At 48.8% G+C, this 22,041-nt stretch overlaps 1 protein-coding gene across 9 annotated transcripts in view; it reads left to right on the forward strand.

Annotated features, from left to right (window-relative positions):
* The first annotated feature begins 34 nt into the window (after positions 1-34).
* TTC21A (tetratricopeptide repeat domain 21A) overlaps positions 35-22,041 on the forward strand; it is a 44,794-nt gene continuing 22,787 nt past the window's right edge. For all 9 annotated transcript variants that reach the window (XR_011964823.1, XM_072598951.1, XM_072598952.1 and 6 more), the window contains exons 1-14: positions 35-451; positions 1,780-1,909; positions 3,731-3,841; positions 9,927-10,093; positions 10,503-10,625; positions 11,190-11,347; positions 13,370-13,454; positions 15,930-16,028; positions 17,026-17,218; positions 18,141-18,238; positions 18,465-18,665; positions 19,056-19,185; positions 20,291-20,448; positions 21,163-21,375. Coding sequence is in view for 8 of the 9 variants with exons in the window: in XM_072598951.1 (XP_072455052.1) it covers positions 425-451; positions 1,780-1,909; positions 3,731-3,841; positions 9,927-10,093; positions 10,503-10,625; positions 11,190-11,347; positions 13,370-13,454; positions 15,930-16,028; positions 17,026-17,218; positions 18,141-18,238; positions 18,465-18,665; positions 19,056-19,185; positions 20,291-20,448; positions 21,163-21,375 (1,893 nt within the window). In the remaining variant the exon portion in view is untranslated. The remainder of the gene's footprint in view (positions 452-1,779; positions 1,910-3,730; positions 3,842-9,926; positions 10,094-10,502; positions 10,626-11,189; positions 11,348-13,369; positions 13,455-15,929; positions 16,029-17,025; positions 17,219-18,140; positions 18,239-18,464; positions 18,666-19,055; positions 19,186-20,290; positions 20,449-21,162; positions 21,376-22,041) is intronic.

Raw genomic sequence — 22,041 nt, forward strand, 5'->3', positions numbered from 1 at the left:
GGAACGTGGCCCGTTGCCAAGGCGACGCTGGAGTTGCTAAGGACGCCCCGGCTGGCTCAGGCAGTCGCGAGGCGCGGAGCTTCCCGGCGCGGGGGAGCCAGGATCCCGGTCCGGGCTCGGCCCTTGGGCCCGCCCTTGGCCTCTCCTAGGCCCGGTCCGTGCCCTTGGCCCCAGCCCCGGCCCCTCCCTGACCCTGCCCTTGACCCCTGCCCTCTCCCTGCCGGCCGGATTCCGGACCCTGCCCTGGCCAGCCCCTCCCCATTGTTGAGTCGGACCCTCGACTCCCGCTCCCAGCCCTCCTTGGCCTGGCCCAAGTCGGAGCCTCCCATCCTGGGCCCTTCGGCCTCGACCCGTTGGGGGCCCGACCCCCGGCCTCCCGTGGCCCCCCGGGCTCCTCTGCCGCCGCAGCCTCCGGAGCCCCAAGATGAGCAGCAACGACTCGGCCCTCATGGTGATTAGTCAATAAACGTTATCAAATTTAAGCCTACTATAATGCCAGGCGTATGGGCAGCTGGGTGGTACAGTGGATAGAACACTGGGCCTGGGATCAGGAGGACTTGAGTTCAAATGTGACTTCTTGTGACCCTAGGCAAGTCACTTAACTCTGCCTGTTTCCTCATCTGGAAAATGAGCTGGAGAAGGAAATGGCAAACAGCTCTAGTATCTTTGCTGAGAAAACCTTACATGGGGTCACAAAGAGTCAGACCCAACCAACGTGACTGAACAACAAATGTACCAAGTACAGTGCTGAGCACCAGGCACACAAATGAGGAGAAAAAAAAGGCAGTCCCTGTCCTCAAAGAGCTTACAGCCTAAAGGGGGAAGACGGGACAAAAAAGGAAGTCAAGGGAGGTGGGGAGGGGAGACATTATGTTTGTGACCAAGCAGAGCAGCTGGTGGGAATTGAAGAGCTGGCTTCTATTAAAGGGACTTTTGGGAGTTTTTTGCTTGCCCTCCAGTCAGAGGGGAGAGGCCACAAAGGGTCCTGAAGAGGTGCTTGAGTGCCAAAGCTGATCATTTGTTGTTTAACAAGAATCTCTCTAGAAGAAAGCAGGAATGGGTTGTAATCTGCCTAATGGAGGGAGGGGATATGCTCATCAAGGAGGTCATTAATCCGCTAAAGTATTTTTAAATTTTATTTAATTTTTTTCAATTAATAAAATTCCATTTTTTCTCTTGACTGAAGGGAGAAAAAAAAAACCCTTGTAAAAAATCTGCATAGTCAAGAAAAGTTCCACCTGAACCATGCCCAAAAAACATGTCTCAGTTCTCACAGGTCCTCTGGAACTGTTGTTGGTCATTGCTTTGATCAAAGTTTGTGAGTCTTTGAAAGTGGTTTGTCTTTACGTTGTGGCTATTAGTGTTCTGCCAGCTTCACTCTGCATCAGCTCATACAAGTCCGCACAGGTTATCTGAAGCCATTTGTTCATTTCTTGCAGCACAATGCTTTTCCATTACATTCATCTGCCAAAACCTGTCCAGCCATTCCCCAGTCGATGGGCATCCCATACATTTCCAAGTCTTTGCTATACCAAAAAGAGCTGATACAAATATATTTTTACAAATGGATCCTCTTTCGCCTTCCTGGACCTCTTTGGGGCATATTCCATTAAAGTACTGAGTCACTAACAAATAGCGTGGTTGACCCGACAATGAGAAATATTCCCCATGAAGTAATTTGTCAAGAGTTCAATGTACAAAACTGTGCCCATGCCATTACTTATTTAGGTTCTCTCCTCCAGCTGCAGTAAGAATTCAGATTTTTTTTCTCTCCATTAGGCCGGGATCATCTATTATTGTCAAGAAAAATACTTCCGGCATGTGCAGAATGCAGCCACAGAAGGCCTGGAGAAATTCAGCAATGACTCTGTCCTGCAGTTCTTCAAGGCATATGGACTCCTACGAGAAGGTAATGAATGAGCTCCAGGCCCAGGCCTGGCTCTCTGGGGACTGGGCATGTAGTAAAAGGCTAAGCATCACCCACAACATACAAACCTTAGGACCAAAGCACCAGCAGAAGCATCAAGTCAAGTCAGGTCAGCAAACATTAAGTAAGTGCCTCCTACGTGCCAGGCAGTGTACTGTGTGCTGGGAACACCAAGAGAGCCAAAACAATCCCCATCCCATGGAGATCCCAGTCTTAACAGGGAAGACGGCATGCAGACAAGCCTGTACGAGTGAGATATGTGCAAGATAAGATGTGTAAATGTGTACGTACATGCATGTTTATGTAGGCATTGTACACTGAGTAGGGAAGGAAGTCTGTCTGCATGGGTGGTTATTTTGTATGTGTGAATTAGCATGCATTACACACACGTGCACACATGCTTTGAATTGTGACAAAAAGCACACCTAACATAGAATCATTGCAGCCTGGAGTTTGGCTCCCTCCTGTTGAGGGAGGAGGAGGAGAAGTGCTGGCAAAGGGCTGAGCAGAGCGTGCCAGGCAGCCGCCCAGAGCAGAGGGAGCAAAGCTAGAAATGCGTTTTAAAAAGAAATACCAGAAAATGTGATTGCCTGTGACATAGCGGTATTTAGAGCACATGGCCTGACACACAGTTGGTGAGCCTCTCTGTGGAAGGTTTAGAGTCGCTCGTGGACACTGAGCCCAAAGCACACACTTTTCACTTTTCAGACCTCTCCAGGAGCAGATTTGGGCCTTTTCCCAGCTCCGTTCTAGAATGTCGAGTAACTTACATACAAACTTAGAACTGGCAAACCAGACTGGTCCTTGCTTTCTGTCATTTTTCTGCCAGCAGCTATAGGAAAGCATGCCCTGGATCACTAACAATTAAAGAAATGCACGATGAAAATATGTGTCACCTCAGATCTGAAAATGATCAAAAATGACCCCAAAATGGGAGAGATGAGACAATAAGGGCTGCAGAAAGACAGATGCACTCATACCCTGTTGGTGGAATAGCAATTTGATCCACTTGGAATTAAGTGAGAAAAGTGATGGAGCTACTTATGGTCTTTGACCCCTCAGCACAGATACTCCAGAGAGATTGAACATAAGTCCAATACAAACCAAAGTATTCACAGGAGCACTTTCGTGTTCACAAATAACTGGAAATAAAGTGGGTTCCCATCTATCAGTGAATCACTGAAAAAAAACTGTGGTACAAAAATCCAAAGAAATATTGTGTAGGAAGCAAAGACAGCCATGAGGAGCTGAGAGAAAGTGGGGGGATTTGGATGAACCGATACAGGGGGATTAGAGCAGACGCAGTGACCACAAGAATGTAATGAAATGATGACCAAGAAGTGTCTGAGCAACCGAAAAACCGATGAAAGGTTCAGAGACCCAAGAATGAAATCGCCAACCCTCCTCTCAGTTGGAGAGGTGGGAGCCTGCGGGGGCTGAATGTCACATACACTGCCACAGTCTTGGCAACACTCTGCTTCATGGTCTTTTCTAATGCCATAAAGGAAGGATCATTTGGGGGGAGGGCAGATCTATCCAGAAATGATCGGTGTGAAAATAAAAGGAATTAACAAAACTTGTTTGAATAAGAAGAAGAAGATGACTTAGGCAGGGTGTGGAATATAGACTGGAAAGGGTTCCAGTCAGGGCGGCCAGACCGAGTTTATTAAATACGAAAGAATGTTTGGTAAGTCAGTGAGCGGGCATTTATTGAGCTCCTACTGTGTACCAGGAGTTTACTGTGTCTGGGATGCATTTTGGTTTAAAATGTCAGTGAGTAAACCATTGGAAATATCTCTGCAGAACACATACAGGATGCCATTGGTGAGCTAGAGACCCTGAAGAGCCACCCGGACGTGTCCCTGTGCTCCATGATGGCCCTCATTTATGCCCACAAGCGCTGTGAGACCATTGGTGAGTGGGGCCTGTGCCCCCATCCCCCTCCCCATCCCTCACCCCAGGGTCAAAACCTGAGGTTCTAGAGAGGGGTCAAGAGGGATGGACCCAAGCTGGTTCCAATCAGGGTTCTTGGCTTCCTCTTCCTCTGAAACTTCCACGTGCTGCCCTGCAGCTGCCCTGGGAGTGAGGGACTACAAGTGTTACTGACCCCATTTTACAGAAGAGGAAACTGAGGCTGGAGGCATTGGGCCATGGCCTCTTCTGGCATCCGGGGCTTTATGCTGTCGTTCTTCTGGGTTCAGACCCAGCCCTCCACAAACCTGCCTGTTGTCTTTGGCATCTGTCCCATATCTGCCTATCTGAGTGGTCAGGCTCCTCCCTGATGCTGCTCCTACCAGCTCAGTCATTGTCCTTAACCATGTGGCCTCCTACAACCTCTTTTCCTGATCCTCTTGGAAACTGGGCTCATCAGCAATCCAGCTTGTGACCTGGCCTCTCCAGCAGATCAGCAAGTGCATATTAAGTGCCTACTGTGTGCCAGCTGCTGTGCCCGGTGCTGGGGTGCACAGAGAAAGAGAGAGATAGCCCTTGCCTCAGGGGCCTTATATCCTTTTAAAAAATATTTTAAATTCAGTTTTATTTTTACTTTTCCCTTATTTCCCATTCCTTTCTTCTCTTCACCCCTCCGTTTGAGAAGATGAAAGAAATAAAGCTCATTGAAAATATATATATGCAAAATGCAAAACAGTCCCACATTAGCCATGTCCAAAAAGGAGGGAGGGAGGAAGGAAGGAAGGAAGGAAGGAAGGAAGGAAGGAAGGAAGGAAGGAAGGGAGGAAGGAAGGAAGGAAGGAAGGAAGGAAGGAAGGAAGGAAGGAAGGAAGGAAGGAAGGAAAGAGGAAGGAAGGAAGAAAGGAAGGAAGGAAGAAAGGAAGGAAGGAAGGAAAGAGGAAGGAAGGAGGAAGGAAGGAAGGAAGGAAGGAAGGAAGGAAGGAAGGAAGGAAGGAAGGAAGGAAGGGAGGGAGGGAGGGAGGAAAGAAAGAAAGAAAAAAGAGAGAAAAGAAATAAAGATCTTGGTCTCGCTCTCTTGATTGCATCAGCTCTCTGTCCGGTGGTGAGCAGCATGTTTCATTATAAATCCTTTGGAATCATGGTTGGTCATTGTGTCCATCCGAGTTACTAAGGCTTTCAGAGTCGATGATCTTTATAATGTTGTTGTTTGTTATAATAAAGTATTGGTGTTACTCTCCTGGCCCTACTCCCTTCACTTTGCATCAGCTCATTCATGTCTTCCCAGGTTTATCTGAAATCCTTCTGCTCATCATTTCTCACAGCACAGTAGTATTCCATTGCAGTCATGGACCACAGCTTGTTCAGCCATTCCCCCATTAATAGGCATCCCCTCAGTTTCCAATTCTTTGCCACTACAAAAAGAGCTGCTCTATATATTCTTGTGTCCTTTTCCTCTGCCTTGATTTTCTTTGGGGGCATAGACTTAGTAGCAATATTTCTGGATGGGGTCCTTGTTCCAAACTGCTTTTGAGAGAGGTTAAAAGTTCTCAGCTCCACCAAAGTGCATTAAAGTACCCATTTTCCCACAAACCCTCCAGCATTTGTCATTTCCTTTCTTTGTTCACTTGGCCAATAAGATGGGCACAAGGTGGTCCCTCAAAGTTTGACTTAATTAGTGATCTACAGCATTTTTTCATATAGCTGTTGATAACTTGGATTGCTTCCTCTGAAAACTATCGATATCCTTTGGCCATTTATCAACTGGAAAATCACTCCTATTCTTATAAATTTGACTCAGTCTCCTATATATCTTAGAAATGAGACCTTTATCAGAGAAATGTGCTGCAAAGATTTTTTCCCAATTCCTGCTGCTCTTCTAATTTTAGCTGCATTGGTTTGTTTGTACAAACGCTTTTAATTTTATGTAACTGAAGTTGTCCCTGTTCCTTCCTGTGAACCCTCTCTCTCTCCTTTTCGGTCGTCCCCTGTCCATGGATATGACAGGTGCCTTCTCCTGCACTGCTTGTTCATGATATCAACCTTTGTGTCTCCATCACAGACCTATGTGGAGCTTCTCTTGGCAGATAGTGGGAGGTGTTTGTCTGTATCAAGTTTCTCCCAGATCATTTTCCAGTGTTTGTTGAATAGTGAGCTTTTCCCCAAGTAGCTGGGATCTTCGAGTTTATCAAACACTAGATCACTGTGTTCATTGGTGTCTGTGTTTTGAGTACCTAAACTATTCCACTGATCAGCCTCTCTCCCTACCCAGCACCAGTTTGTTTTGACAACTATAGCTTTGTGGTATATATAGTCTGAGAAAAGGTACTGCCATGTCCCATTCCTTCTCATTTTTTTCATTGATTCTCTTAATATTCTTGACCTTTTGTTTCTCCAGGTGAATTTTGTTATTATTTTTTTAGCTCTATAAAGATGTCCTTTGGTAGTTTGATTGGTATATCACTGAAGAAGTAAATTAATTTGGGTAGTGTTGTCATTTGTATTATGTGGACTCAGCCTAACCATGCACAATCAATATTTCTCCATTTAGATCTGCTCTGTGTTTAATTTGTGTGAAGAGTGTTTTGTAATTATGCTCATGTAGTTCTTATGTATTTTGTTGACCTGAAAGTTTGGCTAAAGAGGCAAATAAGCTAGGTGATATGTATACATACACACATATACATATACATATACATATACATATACATATACATATATATATAAAGAGAGAGAAAGAGAGAGTTTATTCCCTTAAAGCTAGCAGTTACATGTATACATGGAGCCAGAATTTTAATTCTAACTGTCTGATTAATGAGAAGCCTTAAATACATATTTGAATAATCCCAGCTCAGGATGTCTATGTCACTGAAATTTATGATCTCCATATATGTTTAACCATAGTATGAGAAAGGAATTTTCTTAATTGAATAGGTTATAAATACAATAAGATAAGAGAGTTGACAAAGTATCAATTGAAATTACAACCCAGAATGTCTGTGTTTCCTTTACCATTAACATGATATAACATAGTATACGTCCATAAAATATTATAATAAGAAAAGTCCCATTATTCAAGGTAGTGTCTGGTCAAGGCACCTTGTCCTTGGTAGTCATTAACAGAAGAATGCTCTGGTCAGCTTCGTCTGACCTCCTAGTGTTGACACAGAAAGGGGCATTTTGAATTCACTCAGAGATGGGGGCATTACTATTCTGCCAGAGTATTGCAAAGCATTATGGTAGATTAAGCTCAGAGTGGCCACAATGCCTCTCCTGATTGGTCAGTTCAGGTTTTAGGCCTTTCTCAGATCTTGAGAGTTCAAAATTGTTTGGGGAGGGAGGTCTACAGTTCCAGACTAGTAAACTCCCAAGTATTTTATACAGTCTGTAGAGACTTTAAATGGAATTTCTCTTTCTATGTGTTCCTGCCAAGTTTTGCTGGTCATATGCAGAAATGTGGATTATGTGTGTGGGTTCGCCATAGTGGTCCCTCGTCTCAGCTACCTTTTTCTTTGAATCTCTGGGGTTCCTTAAGCATGTCACCCACCATTGGCAGAAAGCAAACGCTTGCTTTCCTCTCTGCCTCTGCTTACCCTTTTCATTTCTTGTCCCATGGAGTCTCTCCCTAGCAGCTCAGGAGTCACTTCCTGCACTGAGCCTTTCCCCATCCCCATGCCCCCAGCTTCATGTGCCCTCCCTCCCAAACTCCCTTGTCTTTAGCCTTATTGTTATCATTTGGTCGTGCCCACCCTTCATGTGGGCTTGGCCATTTCCTTCTCCAGCTCATTTTACAGATGAGGAAATTGAAGGGACTTGCTCAGGGTCCCACAGCTAGTAAGTGCCTGAAGCTGAATTTGAACTCAGGTCTTCCTGACTCCAGGCCTGGCACTCTTTCCAGTGAGCCACTTAGCAGCCTCTACCTAGCACCTAGTAGGTGCTTAATAAATGCTCATTGATTGATTGGCTGATCCAGTTAAAGCTGCAGGCATAGGGGATGTCTATTTCAGAAGAGGCCAGACTGTCCTATAGATCATCGCCTCCCTGAAGCCCTGCCCCCTTCTCAGAACCTCCTAGTACGCAGGGGCTCCTTCCTTTCCTTATGAGAGGCCCAGCCTCCCACTAAACCTTCCTGTAATGATTGGCTGGTCCATCTGACAAACCTTCAGACAGAGGGGACTCCCACCATTAGGGAGGCTGGGGAGGGGGAGAGCTTGTCTTCTTCCTTGAACTCTGTGCTTCCTCTGGTACTGTATTTTCCTATGTGTGTGTGCGTGTGTGTGTGTGTGTGTGTGTGTGTGTGTGTGTATTCTGGTTTGTGAGTCTCTCTCTTGGACACATGGTGCTCAGAGGGCCTCAGAAGGTTCCTCACCTTCTTTCTACTAACTGCCTCCTCCCCTTGCTCTACAGCCAGCTGGGGATAGGGGTTTGCCCAAATGGAGAATGCACTGGGGCTCTCCACTGTGGGCTAACCTTGGACCACCAAGAGGTTTATCACAGAGTGAGTTAGAAATATTTTTATTTATAAGTATTTATGGAGCCATCAGTGAATTCTCCATTCCATTTAGGCCTATCCATAGTTTTCCTCGAAGCCAAACATTTAGGTGGCATAACATCTGGGTTCAAATTCTGCTCTGCTTCCCGTGTGACCCTCAGCAAGCCACTTTACTTTCCTGAGATTCAGTTTCTTTGTCCCTACAATAAAGGAGGAGAGGGAAGGAAAGTGCTAGGTGCCAAACACTGTGCTACAGACTCTACAAATGTTATTTTATCCTTTCAGTGACCTACAAGGTAGGTGCGGTTATTATCCTCATCTGAAATACAGGCAGACAGAGGTGAAGTGACTTACCCAAGATCACACAGCTAGTCACTGTCTGAGGCCAAATTTGACTCCATTAGCTGACCACCTAGCAGACCTGGGACAGGTGATTGCAATGGTCCCTTCTAGCACTAAACCATCTTTGAAAAACAAAACAAAACAGATACTTGGTAAAAGCAGCAAAGGTTTAACCAGCCAGACAAAACTTTTGTGAAGATCTGCCGCTGTGGAAGGCAGAGAGGGGGACAGGGGGAATGAGGACCCTCAGAAGCCAAGGAGACATACCCCATACATGGACCTGCGAGTTTGAGGGGCCGGGTGAGGACAGAGATGAATAAACCTCAGCATCTGTCTTCAGGGACTTTACAGTCTGCAGGGAGGATGAAATGTGGACATAAAGAATCCACCTCAACGAGTATTTATTGACCATTCACTGATGTCTGTGGTGCTAAACTTTGGGATGGGGAGGCGTTCAAAGATCTACAGACTCTGCTTTCTGGGAGCTTACAATGTCTTGGGAGGCAGCGTGGTCCAGTGTGCTTTGCACAGCTTTCTATAAGGGGCAGAGAAGGTCCTCACATGCATTGGTCGAGGGTTTCCTCATCTGGGAGATCCCATGCCAATGAAATCACAGTGCCAGCCCCTGCCCCTTCCTGCCCCCTTGCTCTTATGAGATGGGAGGCAGCTGCTTGTGGAATGCAGCAGGAGCAGAAGGCTAGCCAAGGCTGGAAAGCCAAGCCAGTGTTCCCTTAAGCCCCTGGGTGTGGAGAGCTGTCATATCCTCCAGATTTGTCCTCTGAAGACTGATAAGGTTCAGAAAACAGCCTTGGAGAGGCAGCAGGGCAGAGGACAGCCAGCCTCCACCACAGGGAAGCTGACCAGAGGTCAGGCCCTGCTCAGCCACAAGCCAGCCTTGCCTGGACAGGTGGTCCTCTCTTAGGGCCCCAGACAGTTTTCGAGACTGAGCATAAGGAAGGTGTTCACCTGCACTGGGAAAGGAAGCTCCTCACCTAGAGCTCCCTAGACAGATGAAATTACCATCTAGTTTTTTAGGGTCACATAGCTAGTTACTTAGTGTCTGAAGCTTCATTTGAACTCAGATCCTCCCGAGTCCAGGGCCTAACTATCTGTGCCACCCAACTGCTCCACCATCTAGTTTTTGGTGTTGTTGGTTTTTTTTTTTTAATAAATAAAAGATTTCCTTAGGCTACTGCTAAAGTAGGATCTCACTTGGGTCCTGCCCTTCCTCAATCTGGCTTTCTCTCTGGGATGCAGATCGAGAGGCTATTTCAGAACTTGAAAACTGCCTCAAGGAAACCAGGAAATCTGCTGGCGTGAATGCCTTGTATTATGCCGGGATGTTCCTTTGGCTGATGGGTAAAAACGAAAAAGCCAAGGAGTACGTTGACAGAATGCTCAAAGTGTCCAGTGGATCCAGAGAGGTGAGGCCCAAGCGCTCCCATGGACTCCTTTTTTCAGACCAAGGGGGTGGGCTGGGAGCGGGGACACGTACAAGCCAAGGCAAGCACCAAGGACAGCATCTTCCAAAGCCAAGGACAGTGGGGTTGCACACCAGGGAGCCAAACGCAGCAGATCCTGGACCTCTGCGGTGGAGCCTCGGCTCATGGAGCATGGGGAGGGCTCCAAGTTTAAAAGACAAGCCTGACAATTCTTGACATCCCCCAGGGAAGCTCTAAGTGGGGAATTTGAGGTGCTGGCACCCAGTGAACAGGAGACCCTTCCGGGTGCCGCCATCACACCATCTACGCAGCTGCAGACTCCACCCCTACTTTGGGCCAGCCTGGAAGCTGGGGATGAGTTCTGTGACAGCCCCCCATTTCCCTCTTCCAGGGCTACGTACTCCGAGGCTGGGTAGACTTTACGTCAGACAAACAGCACACCGTAAAGAAGTCGATTAAGTACTTCGATCAAGGGATTCGAGACACCAAGGACGTGTTGGGTCTGATGGGGAAGGTAGGGATAAGGTTACAATGCCTTGGCTCGGGTCCCAACCTTGTCCCTTCACCCTTGGCAGGCCTCTGTCCCTTCCTGCGCAAAGTGAGGCCCCTGGACCAGACGGTCCCTAAGGACCCTCACCTTCTAGTCCCCGGCACATCTGAATGCCCTCCTCCCTATCCCAAACTGGGCTATCTTCCCTAGAGGAGATACTGGGCCTCTCAGGCCTTCCTTGCCCTCCTCCCTTCCTGTAAAGGCCAAACCTGGAAAGGCCCAAGGTCAATCCTCTCGGAAGGAAAGTGTGTGTGTCCTCAAACTTGTAGTTTCCTGGCAGCCCTTCCCTGGAGCCTCCCCAGGCCCTCATCTGATGACAAAGATCTCCAAGGGCACTGTCATCGAGGCCCAAGGGCTAGAAGGGACCCCAGGGGCAGCCTTCAGTTGGGCTGTTCTAGGCAAAGCATCAGGATCCTCCTTAACGGAGCAAACAGATCAGACTACTGTCCCCTGTGCGCAGATTTCATCTTAGCTCAGCCCAAAAACTTAGCCCTGAGCTAAGTGGTGTCTCTGAACTTTTCTCAACAGGCAAACTATTTCATGATGCAACAGAATTACTCAGGCGCCCTGGAAGTTGTTAATCAAATCACAGTTACGTTTTTTAATTTCATCCCAGCATTTATCCTGAAGATGAGACTCTTCTTGGCCCAGCAGGACTGGGAGCAGACCGTTGAAACGGGGCACCGGTAAGGGGAGAGGTCACAGGTAGCCACAGTTAGGGATACTGTATTTTTTTAAGGTTTAATCTTTCCTCCAGTAGACTTAAGGATTTCACTCAATGACACAGAGAGAGGTTTTTTCCTGCTGCCTCATCCTGTGTGCCCCTTCTCCCAGGGTGCCCCTAGAAAAGCCACCCCATTCACTGGGGTCCTCTCTGTCGTCTCACTCCTGCCAGCCACAAGAAGCACTAAATATGCAGCAGGCACTTTGGCAAAAAAGCAAAAAGGAAAGTGGGTCCTGTGCTTCATGAACTTACATGTTTATCTGTTACAGAGGCACAGCCAAAGCTCGGCAGCCACAAGGTGGCTGTGGATTCCTCCGGACCCGCCACTTCCTTTCCAAGCATCACACCTCTGGTGTGGGGGCAGCAGGAGCAGGGAAATCCCTTCCCTGAATCTCTCTGCAGCCCTTTGGGCCTGCCCTTGGCCTGACTCCTCCAAGAGAAGGGGGAACCAGGATTGTGGGTTGGAAATACTTTGGAAATGCCTTTTTAAAAACCAGCCCTCCAATCCTCCTCTCACATTCAAGTCTCATGGAGAACCTCTCTCTCCCTTCCTTCTCATTCATTCATCTCTGCCAAGGCAGTAAGTTTGTGACAGTTTGGGGAATCACTGCCTCCTCCTTCCTTTCACCCTTGGATCCTCTTGTAACTCCAAGGGCCTCCATGCTACAGGAGAGCCTTGGGCCAGAGGTCCATCCAGTGAGCACCAGGGAAACCAGAAAAGAGTCGGTTCCAGACTTGGGCAGGCCTGTGGTGCTTTGGAGAAGCCCAAGGCACTCAGAGACCCCATTGTGCCTTCCAGCCCACTCCAGCAAGCTGAGAGGAGGATGCCCAAAGCTGTGTTAGCACACCCTAATCCTAGGAATCAGCCTTTGGGGGCAAGATGCAAGAAATACTATTAACCAGAATTCAATATGCTCCGATTAAAGCAGAAAATAGAAAGCTTATTGACCAAAACGCTTTTTGGCCAGCAATGTGATTTATTTCACCAGCGTAAAGAGCTCCTGGTGAAGGACTCAGAGATCTTGCTGTGCAAGGCAGGCTGACCCCCACTCTGCCACAGAGAGGTAAGAGCATTGAGAGGCTCAGTGACCAGCCCAGAGTTACATAGCCATGACAGGTCACAGGCAAGGACTGAACCCGGGTCTTCCTGGCCCAAAGGCCAGCTCCTTGTTTACTCTATCATGCTATTTCTTTATTGCAAATAGGACTTAAGAAGGGCATTGGCCCTGGAGTCAGGAAGACCTGAGTTCAAATGCAGCCTCAGACACTTACTAGCTGTATGACCCTGGGCAAGTCATTGAACCTCTGTCTGCCTCAGTTTCCTCATCTGTAAAATGTAAAAAGCTGTTATTGTTAGCACCTACCTTGCATTGCTGTTGTGAGGACTGAATAAGATCATAATTGTCAAAAAACCCTTAAATCCCTAGCTCAACACGAGCTGTTAACAGCAGGAGAACAATGGTCAATATTTCTAATTAAGTAAGATATTATGACTTCTCTAATTGGAGTCTCAGGACATCCCTGTGAGGTCAGTACTCCAGGGGTTATAGCCAACTTATGGAAGAGAAGTTAAGTGACTTTCCCAGGGTCATGCAGCTGTCAAGATTGGATCCCAGGTTTCTGCTCTTTCCATGGGGCCTATGAAGAGATTCCAGGGGTCTGTGAACTTGGATGGAGGGAAAATAGCCCCCAACCCCTGCCTGAAACTTTGAGTTTCCTTTACTTAATATAGGAAATAAATGTGGTTCTGAGTGGGGTCCCAGGGCTTTATCAGACTGTGAGAGGGGTCCAACACAAAAACCTAATGTACAATCTCCTGTCCAGCCAGAATGAACCAACACAAAACATTCTACTAACACTGTCCTGCCTCACGTGATTGTTTACGTATCTCAGAGCAGCAAGCTGAGTGCCCAAGGGAAGGTCGACCTGCAGCCTAGCTGGTTGGGCCACACTTAACTTGGAGGAATTCCTATTCCTGTTTCAGAATCTTAGAAAAAGATGAAAACAATATCGATGCCCGTCAGGTTCTGGCCGTGCACGAGTTTGCGAGGGAAGGAGATACCGATGAAGTAAGGATTAAGAAATGCCCCATGCATTATTTACTAATAACTTACATAATGAGCAATTTTTCTTTCCTAACACAGGCTCCTGGCCTGAGCTCCCTGGTTCTTAGCCTCCAGCCATTTTGGGTTACCTTGGACTAGTCTCTCCCCACCCCTCCTGTCTTGTTTGCCTTTCCCTATGCTTGGTGCTATTTAAATGGGGCTGATGCCAACAATGCTGCAGGTCCCGTTTCCCTTCAAGGCCTCAGTGTCATTTGTAAAATGGGGAGGAGGGATTAGCTGGCCTCCAAAGCGGCTCCTTAGTGGCTGGCATTCTGTGCCCCCCAATCCTGTTAAAGGAATGATCAATGACTGGTCGGTCAATGACAAGGTTTCGCAGTGTGGATCCTAGGCTGGGAGCTCTCCAAAAGGCAATGGCAAGAAATCTCAAATGCAGACACACAAAAAAGACCCCACATCGGCCCCACAGCCTCCTAATGATGAAGAGATGTTATCCTCCAATTCCTATTACCCCCATTTTGCAGTTGAGGAGACTGAGACCAACAAAGGTAAAGCCACTTGCCCAAAATCACCCAGCTGGTTAAGTGTGTGCGGCTGAATTTGAACTCAGGTCTTCCTGACCCCAATCTCTATCCACTGGACCATATCACTATTTCCAACTGTCTTCTCCAGACCAGTCCTTGGCAATGACTCAGGGTAGCATGGCAGTACTCTTGCCCTGGACTCTCAAAGGTCATGGCAGTGGGACACCAGCACTGGCAGAACCCAACAAAATGGCAGCTTCAAGCCAAGAAGCCACAATGATGTCTTCATTAGGGGTCAGCCAAGAGACTGGCCACCACAGGACAAAATTTTTCAGCCATGGCAAACCCACAGTGCAGATAAAGACACAAAGTTGTCCTCAGTCAGCTTCTACCAACAGGAGGGGGAGCAGAGCATCATGTGGCTCTTTGGCCAAGGACTGACTACTGTACCAAGTTCTGGGCTAAGGGAAAGATGACCTGCTTTGAGAGGGCGTGAGCTCCTCTTCCCCGGAGTCTGAATGGTCCCTTCTCATGGCAGTAGGACTCTTGGGCCCCTCTGGTTGGACTAGATGCTGCCTGAAGTTCCTTCCAACTCCTAAGGTTGGGTGAACCTTCTTTTCAAGTCCCTGTGCCTTGGGGGCATGTCACTTGCTAGGCCATTTCACAGCTGATCTGCCTCTGAATCCTATTTTCCTCTTGACCTCCTAGGTCTCAAGCTCTAGCTCTACAAAAGGCTTCCTTATTGGCAAAATATAGAAGTTGGGCAAGATGAGACCTCTCTGGCCCCCTTTATCTCAGGGTCTAGGGTCCAGTTTGGTTCAGCCTGGGCAGCCAAAGAAGCCTGGCCTCTGAGATGTAGCTCTCTGTGCAACTTTCCTTCCACAATGTCTCCCACTTCAAGCATGAGGCAACTGGAAACATGCCTATAAAAAGCCTTCAGCACCCCCAGCTGATGTCTCATGAAGGGAAAGTCTCACCATGCACGTCCCTAGCAGGTTCAAAGGGTTCACTGTCAGAAAAGAGGATAGTTTGGTTAGATTTTAAAGAAGATGCTTGACCCCAGGATCTTCCCATCAGACTTGCTGCTGAAACCTCCTAGGTCTGTTATCTCCTCTAAACAGAAGGGATATCTAGGCTTGCCTGCATACACACACTGTGCACCCCGCCCCATGCTGCACACAGTGCCTAAACACCTAATGAGTGTTTGGGGGCAGACATGGCACAGTAGATAGAATACTGGACCTGGAGTCAGGAAGACCTGAGTTCAAATCCACCCTCAGACACTCACTAGCTGTGTGACCCTGGGCAAGTCACTTAATACCCTGTTTGTCTCAGTTTCTTCATCTGTAAAGTAAGCTGGAAAAGGAAATGGCAAACCATTGCAGCTTCTTTGCCAAGAAAACCCCAAATGGGTTCATGAAGAGATGGACAGGACTGAACAACAAAGTGTTTTCTCATTCCTTCCTCCATCTGGCAGCTTCTTCTGCTGGGCAGCTCCACACCTCCTCCCTAGGGGAGGTCAGGCACAGCCAGCTGTTTTATCTTCCCCCAATGGGCACTTGCTTGTCGTGTCTTTGAGAATGGCCCAGAGGATGGAGTGGCTTCATGACTGGCCCAGGGTCAGGCAGCCTGCATGTGTCTGAGGATCTTACCCACTAAGCCACGCAGCCTCACAAAGGACGAATTGTACCAAGGTGCCCCCACTGGACAGGGAACTCTTGTATTGCCTGGTACACAGCAGGTGCTTGATAGATGCTTATTGACTGATGAAGTACCACCGACCTAAACACAACTAAACAGTTACTGCATGGCTTTGATCGCTGGGTTTCTGTACCTGGTAGGCAGAAAACAATTGAGAAGGAAGCCTTCTGTCTAAAAAGCAAAAGCCAGGGGTCCCAGGCAAGGTCGGGGACAAGCCTGTCTCTCATGCATTGGCTTTTCTTTCTTTTCCCTGCAGGCGATCAATCATGTGAGAAATCTGATTAAGGCTTTGGAGACCAAGGAACCCCAGAACCCGAGCCTCCATCTCAAGAAGGTCATTGTCATCAGTCGATTGGTAAGCGGGGAGAATGGGCTCCTCCGCCAACTCAGGCTGACAACCTAGCCTTAAAGGCTTGACTCAAGACTCCTCCTGCCTAAAGCTTGCCTTCCCTGAGGAACTCTTGCGCTCCCTGAGAATCCTCTTGCCCTCACTTGGACATACTCTTATCTGTCCCTGGGAAATGCATTTATTCTGCTTCTGTACTAGGAGGTCCAAAAGACTGGGGCTGGGCCAACACTGAGCCCAGTGCTGGACACAGTCAAACAAGGGATCCTGAACCATGCAGCATGGGCAGGGACTGCAGAGATCAAACGGTTCAGCCCAGCCTCCTCAGTTTGAGTACCAGATAGGGCCAAAGGCAGGAAGCAGTTGGTCCCACCCATCATCTGTGTACCAGATGATGTTGCCTTGTGAATGAGTGGCACATCTACAAAAAGATGTTGGGCTTCTTCGTGGGCTGGGAGCTCGTTGCAAGACAAGGGTGGGAGCTGGCCACCCAGCACTGTGACAAGTGCCTGGGGTTGCATCCAAAAGGCCCAGGTTCAGTTCTGTGCATTGGAAAGGCAAAGGGAAGCCAGGGTGGTTAAAGGCTCAGTGGAAGGAGTGGAGGAGACTCAGCAGGGAGGCCTTAATCATCATACAGCTCTGGGGCATCCTGAGCAGGGGGATGCAGAGGGACACATCTGAGCTCAGGGTCAGGGAAACCTTCCCACCAGCCAGCAAACTCTCCAAGTAGAACAACCGACCTTCCCCCTTTTGGAAAATCTGTTTGCCAAGTCTGTTGTATTTCGGGCTGGACCAGATGGCAGAGGGGATCCTTCTAGCCCTGAGATCCTGAGATCCTGAGATCTGGATTCAAGGCCATGCCTTGTAACCAAATCTGGGTGGACCTTCCTGGTGCTGCCCACTCCTTTCTTTGGCTCGCTTGGGGGCTAGGTCCTCCCCAGCAGGTGGGGAACCTTGGGCCTGGTCAGCTCATTAAGGCCACCGCCCATATTGTTTGTCCTTGCAGTGTGGGAAGCACCAGATGATCCTGCAACAGATCTACAGTTTCATCGAGCGCACCTTCATGGCAGCACCCTCAGATGCCCAGTTTGCTAATGAACTGGGCTACCAGCTCATTCTTCAGGACAAGGTGAAGGAAGCCTCTCTGTGGTACACTGAAGCCATGAAGCTGGATGAGAGCAGCATTGCAGCCCTGACAGGTCTGTCAGGGTGGCCTGGGGGAAGGGGTGTGTCCTGAGCCTAGTAAGATTTATAGGAACAAGCCCAGCACTGTGTGCCCAGATGGTAACAGGGCCCCTTTGGAAAACAGTAATTGTATTGACAGACTTGGCTTTTGCTTCACTCACAGTCCCTCTGCCATTGAGCCAGCATTTATAACATTTTCTTTAAAAGAGGAGAGAGAGAAAAAATTTTGATGCAATCAACCAGGACATTGAAAGTTCCTCCAAAAATGAATAAATAAATTTTTTAAAAAAGGAAAGAAAGTCTCTGACATTCGGTGCAGTGTTCTACCCACCGGGCCTCTGCCAAGGAAGTGGGGAGCCGCCTCCCTATTCATTCCATTAGAATGTGAGAAGCTGAAGGGCAGGGACAGGTGTTTCCTTTTCCTTTGGTCTGCATACATAGTAGGGGCACAGTGGATGCTTATGGTGTTCACCCTGTGGCCAAGCAGAGCTCAGGCTCAAAGAACTCCCACCCAGATGGGCCATCTACACAGACAGTGGACCCTGAGGCACTGCCCAGGCCTGCACCTACAATTCCCAGGGCTTTCACCTGGTCCTCCTTCAGTCTTGGGTTCAGCTAGGGGGCCTCCCCATGGGCAGCCTTTGGGGGCTGACGCTGAAAGAAAGAAGGAAGGACAAGACAGGTTGGTCTGTCTTAGCAGGACTCTTCTCCAAAGTCCTAGGGGCTCTCATATTTGGGACAGGTGCAGTGGGAGCACCCTTTTCCTCTTATACCTTCTATAAAGCTTTAAAACCAAACAAAACATGGAAACTCTCTGCTAGAAGCGCCCATGTCCAGGGCCCCTAAGGGAGCCAAGAATGATGGCATTGGGCTGACTGGGTCACCTCGTCAGTTGGCCGATTGTGAGGCTATTCCCTTTGTGTCCTTGGACTGCAGGCATCATCTGGTGCCAGATCCTGGAGGGCAACCTGGAGGAGGCCGAACAACAGCTAGAGTTCCTAAAGGAAGTTCAGCTGTCCCTGGGAAAGTCCGAGGTCAGAGGTCACTTTATACCTCCTGTCCTTCCCCTCTGTCCATCTCCAGCCCCAAATTTAAATCCATACCAGGGTGGGATGTTGTGGGAGGGTAGTTGGGCAGGAGTCAGCCAGGTCCCAAATGGCCCCCAAGGCCCAGCCAGCTCCCAGACGCTCTGCCATGTGCCCGGCCCTGGAGAAGCCTGGGAAGAATCTTGTGAAGCCAAGAGCTCACTCCCCTTGGCAGGTCCTCACCTTCCTTCAGGCGCTGCTGGCCTCCAAGAAGCACAAAAGCGAGCAGGGAGCCACAGCACTCCTCAAGGAAGCGGCCGAGCTGCACTTCTCCAACATGCAAGGCCTCCCCCTCAGTGTGGAGTACTTTGAGAAACTCAACCCCATCTTCCTGGTGAACATCGTGAAGGAGTACCTGTTCTTCTGTCCCAAGCAGGTGGGCCAGAGCATGGGCAGAGCCTGCCCAAGGAGGCAGGGCCTGAGGAAGGACTGTGGCAGTCTCAGGGGTTGTGTCGGAGCTGGGCCCCCAGACTAAACCTTTCTTAGCCCGTCTATTTAGGGTTGTGCAGTCTCTGTACTATTCCCTTCATGTTTCAGGATATTTCAAATGCAAAAGGAAATAACTATCCTCCCCCCAGGGTCTCCTTCCCCAGGAGGCCATCAGTACAGTCCCAGGGTCCAGCCCCTAGCCCACCCCATGTACAGATTCTTCCAGAAGAGCCCTTGCCTTTCGTTTTCAAAAAAGTCCCTAGAGAGGGTGCTGAAGGCTGTCACGTTCTCCTGCACTGGTGAGATGTTGACGGCCAGGACCACATTTTCTTCCCAGCCTAGATCCCCAGGCCAGATCATATCTCCTCTCCTCAAACAAGCAGCAGTGATCCTGAACCCAGTGGTCAAAGTGGCCCCTGCTCTGATCGACCCACTTTATCTCATGGCCCAGGTCAAGTACCTGTCAGGTAAGCAGAGAGCCCCCAGATACATTGGCCAGTCTCACACAGTCCAGAAGAGACTTGTCATGATGAGTGCTAGGTTGTCCAGGATGCTTTGTATGGATTATCCCAGCTCCCCAGACTGGAGCATCCTTCCTGCCAGCTCTTAAGGGTCCAGCTTTGACTCACACTTTCTCCACAGAGACCTCTCCAAATTCCCACAACTCACAGGGACTGGGCCTTCCTCTGAATCCCCACATGTTTTGCTGGTTTTCTGTGTATGTGGTTGTCCTGTCTTCCCAGTGAGGCTAGTGAGACCCCCAAGAGCAGGTAGCAGGCCTTCCATTTCCATGTCCCTCCGGGGTCTATCCGTGTCCCCAGCACATGGCCAGCACCTGACACATGGTAGGTTTTTATTAAATACCTGTGGTTGGATGAAATCTGCAGTTAGTGCTGATATGAAGCTTAAGTCTTGCATTCCCATGTACAGTGACTTCTCCACAGGCCATCATAGGGGCCCTCCCCTACAGCCATCCTTCTTCAAATCCTAGGTGGGAAGCACAGCAGGGAGCTCAGATAGGCACTGGGGGAGGATGGGTAAAACTAGAGTTTACCTTCTGATTCTTGGGAAAGCTGTAAGAGTAGATCATAAAGCTTGGGGCGACCTTCAAGGTCCTCTGAAAGAATCTGTTTTATCCTAGAGGTAAAGGGGAACGATCCAAGGTTTCTGAGCAGGGAAGGAATGTGGTCAGACCCATACATTTGGAGATCATAATGAAAGTAGACACTGCAGGTAGAAAGACCCCTTAGGAGGCCACTGCAATAACCCAGGCATGAAGGGATGAAGGCCCAAACTAAGGAGGCTAGAGACAGGTGCAAGAGATATAACCCAGGCAGAATCAGCAGAATCTGGCAGCTTCTGTGAGGTGAGGCATTGAGGGGAGAAGACATAAAGCTGGGCAACCAGGTAGAGTGGGACACCCTCAGGAAAAAAGGCACTTTGGAAGAGGGCAGGGCTGGAGGAAGACGCCAGGTTCTGCTTTGGATTTGCTGAGTTGGCAATTCCAAGACAGTATCTGGGGGACAGGTTGGCTAGGTTCAAAGCTTTAGACTTGATGCTTCTGTCCCCCAGGAGAACTAGAAAATGCTCAGAGCACCTTGCAGAGATGCCTGGAGCTTGACCCGACCTCTGCAGATGTTCATCTCTTGATGGCCCAGATCTACCTGTCCCAGGGAAACTTCACCATGTGCTCCCACTCCTTAGAGCTGGGAGTCAGCCATAACTTCCAGGTGAATGGATATCTGAGGGGAGAAGCTGGGCAAAGATTGGGGCCAAGAAGCCATTGTTCATGAATCCCCATCCATTCCTCTGGTTCCCCTTGGGGAGAGGATCCTACCTTTACCTCCTGGAGCCCCTGATTCCTCTGGGGACCCTGGGTCCTTCCATGCTAAGCTTTTGGGGTGATATCCTGTACTACTCTCCCCTCCTTGTCATCCTTAAGGATTTGAGACAGCTGCAACCATGGGGCCTGTGATCTCTCCTGGGGCCCATCTATCAAGGAGGTTTCTTACCCATTTGGGCATCCTGAGCCCCTTGGGCAGTCAGTCTGTGGTCCCCCTCTCAAAATCATTTTTTTAAATGCACAAAATACACAGGATTACAAAGGAAGTCAATTATACTGAAATACAGCTCTCAATATTTTAAGTTCACAGAATCCTGCCTGCCTCCCCTGCCCCAAGCTAAGAACCCCTCCTCTAGGAGGAAAACCTTCATGGGGTGGGAGGTAGAAAGATGGACCAGGTGACCTCCAAGGTCCCTTCTTCCACCTTGTAAGATGCCAGCTCAGTGTTCTGGCCATCAGTTGCCAACCAGTTCCCTCCACCCCCATTCCCATCAAGCCCACCTGAAAATAGGGAAAGGTTGGATGGGCTGCTCAGACCCCTCACATCCTGGCATCTCCAAAGCCATCTCATCTGCTGACCATGACCCTCATTACCTGCTAGGTGCGTGATCACCCGCTCTATCACTTCATCAAAGCAAGAGCCCTGAACAAGTCAGGGGACTATCCCGAGGCCATCAAAACCCTCAAGATGATCATGAAGCTTCCCACCATGAAGAGAGAGGACAGGAAGACCAGGAACTCTTGTGTGCGGCCCAGTGAGCGGGTGTCCATCCTGCTGGAGCTCGCCGAAGCGTTGCGTTTAAATGGGGAACTGGTAAGAGACTGAACCTTCTTCTCTCCATCTCAGTGAGCAAAGACGCGGGGGATGGGAACCGGGCATGGTCGGGGTAAGTGGCTCCATCCACTGCACTTCTGGAAGCCCCTTCTGGAAGTCCCAGACATAGGGACACTCCAGCAGCACACTTGTCTGAGCCCTAGCTAGATGGTGACAAGCACCGAGGTGACCAGACCCAGAAGCAGCCTGGGCCAGATTGCCACTAGGGATCGTCTAGGGACCTTCCCAGAGAGAAGGGAGAGACAGAGTATCCAGAAATGACTTTAATTGATTCATCAAAAATTGCTGCTTAATTTCCAATGGAAAAGAAAATCAGTTAAATAAAAGCCTCAGGAAAATATTGGCTTTAGTACCTAGAATTAACATAGCACTTCTAAGTTTGCAAAGTGCTTCATATATGTTAACTTATTCCATCTTCACACCAGAAGGAAGGTGCTATTATTATCCCCGTTGTACAGTTGAGGAAACTGAGACAGACAGAAATTAAATGATGGGCTAGTAAGTATCTGACATGGATTTGAACTCAGAGCCTTATGACTCCACCCCCAGGGTTCTGTCTGCTGCTGCCACCTTTATTGTAAAGACTGGCATTTCCTATGGCAGGGAAAGAATGAACCCAAATTAAGATTCCCTGTTATTTTGGGT

The sequence above is a fragment of the Notamacropus eugenii genome, chromosome 3 (assembly GCF_028372415.1).
Source record: "Notamacropus eugenii isolate mMacEug1 chromosome 3, mMacEug1.pri_v2, whole genome shotgun sequence".
Lineage (NCBI taxonomy): Eukaryota > Metazoa > Chordata > Mammalia > Diprotodontia > Macropodidae > Notamacropus > Notamacropus eugenii.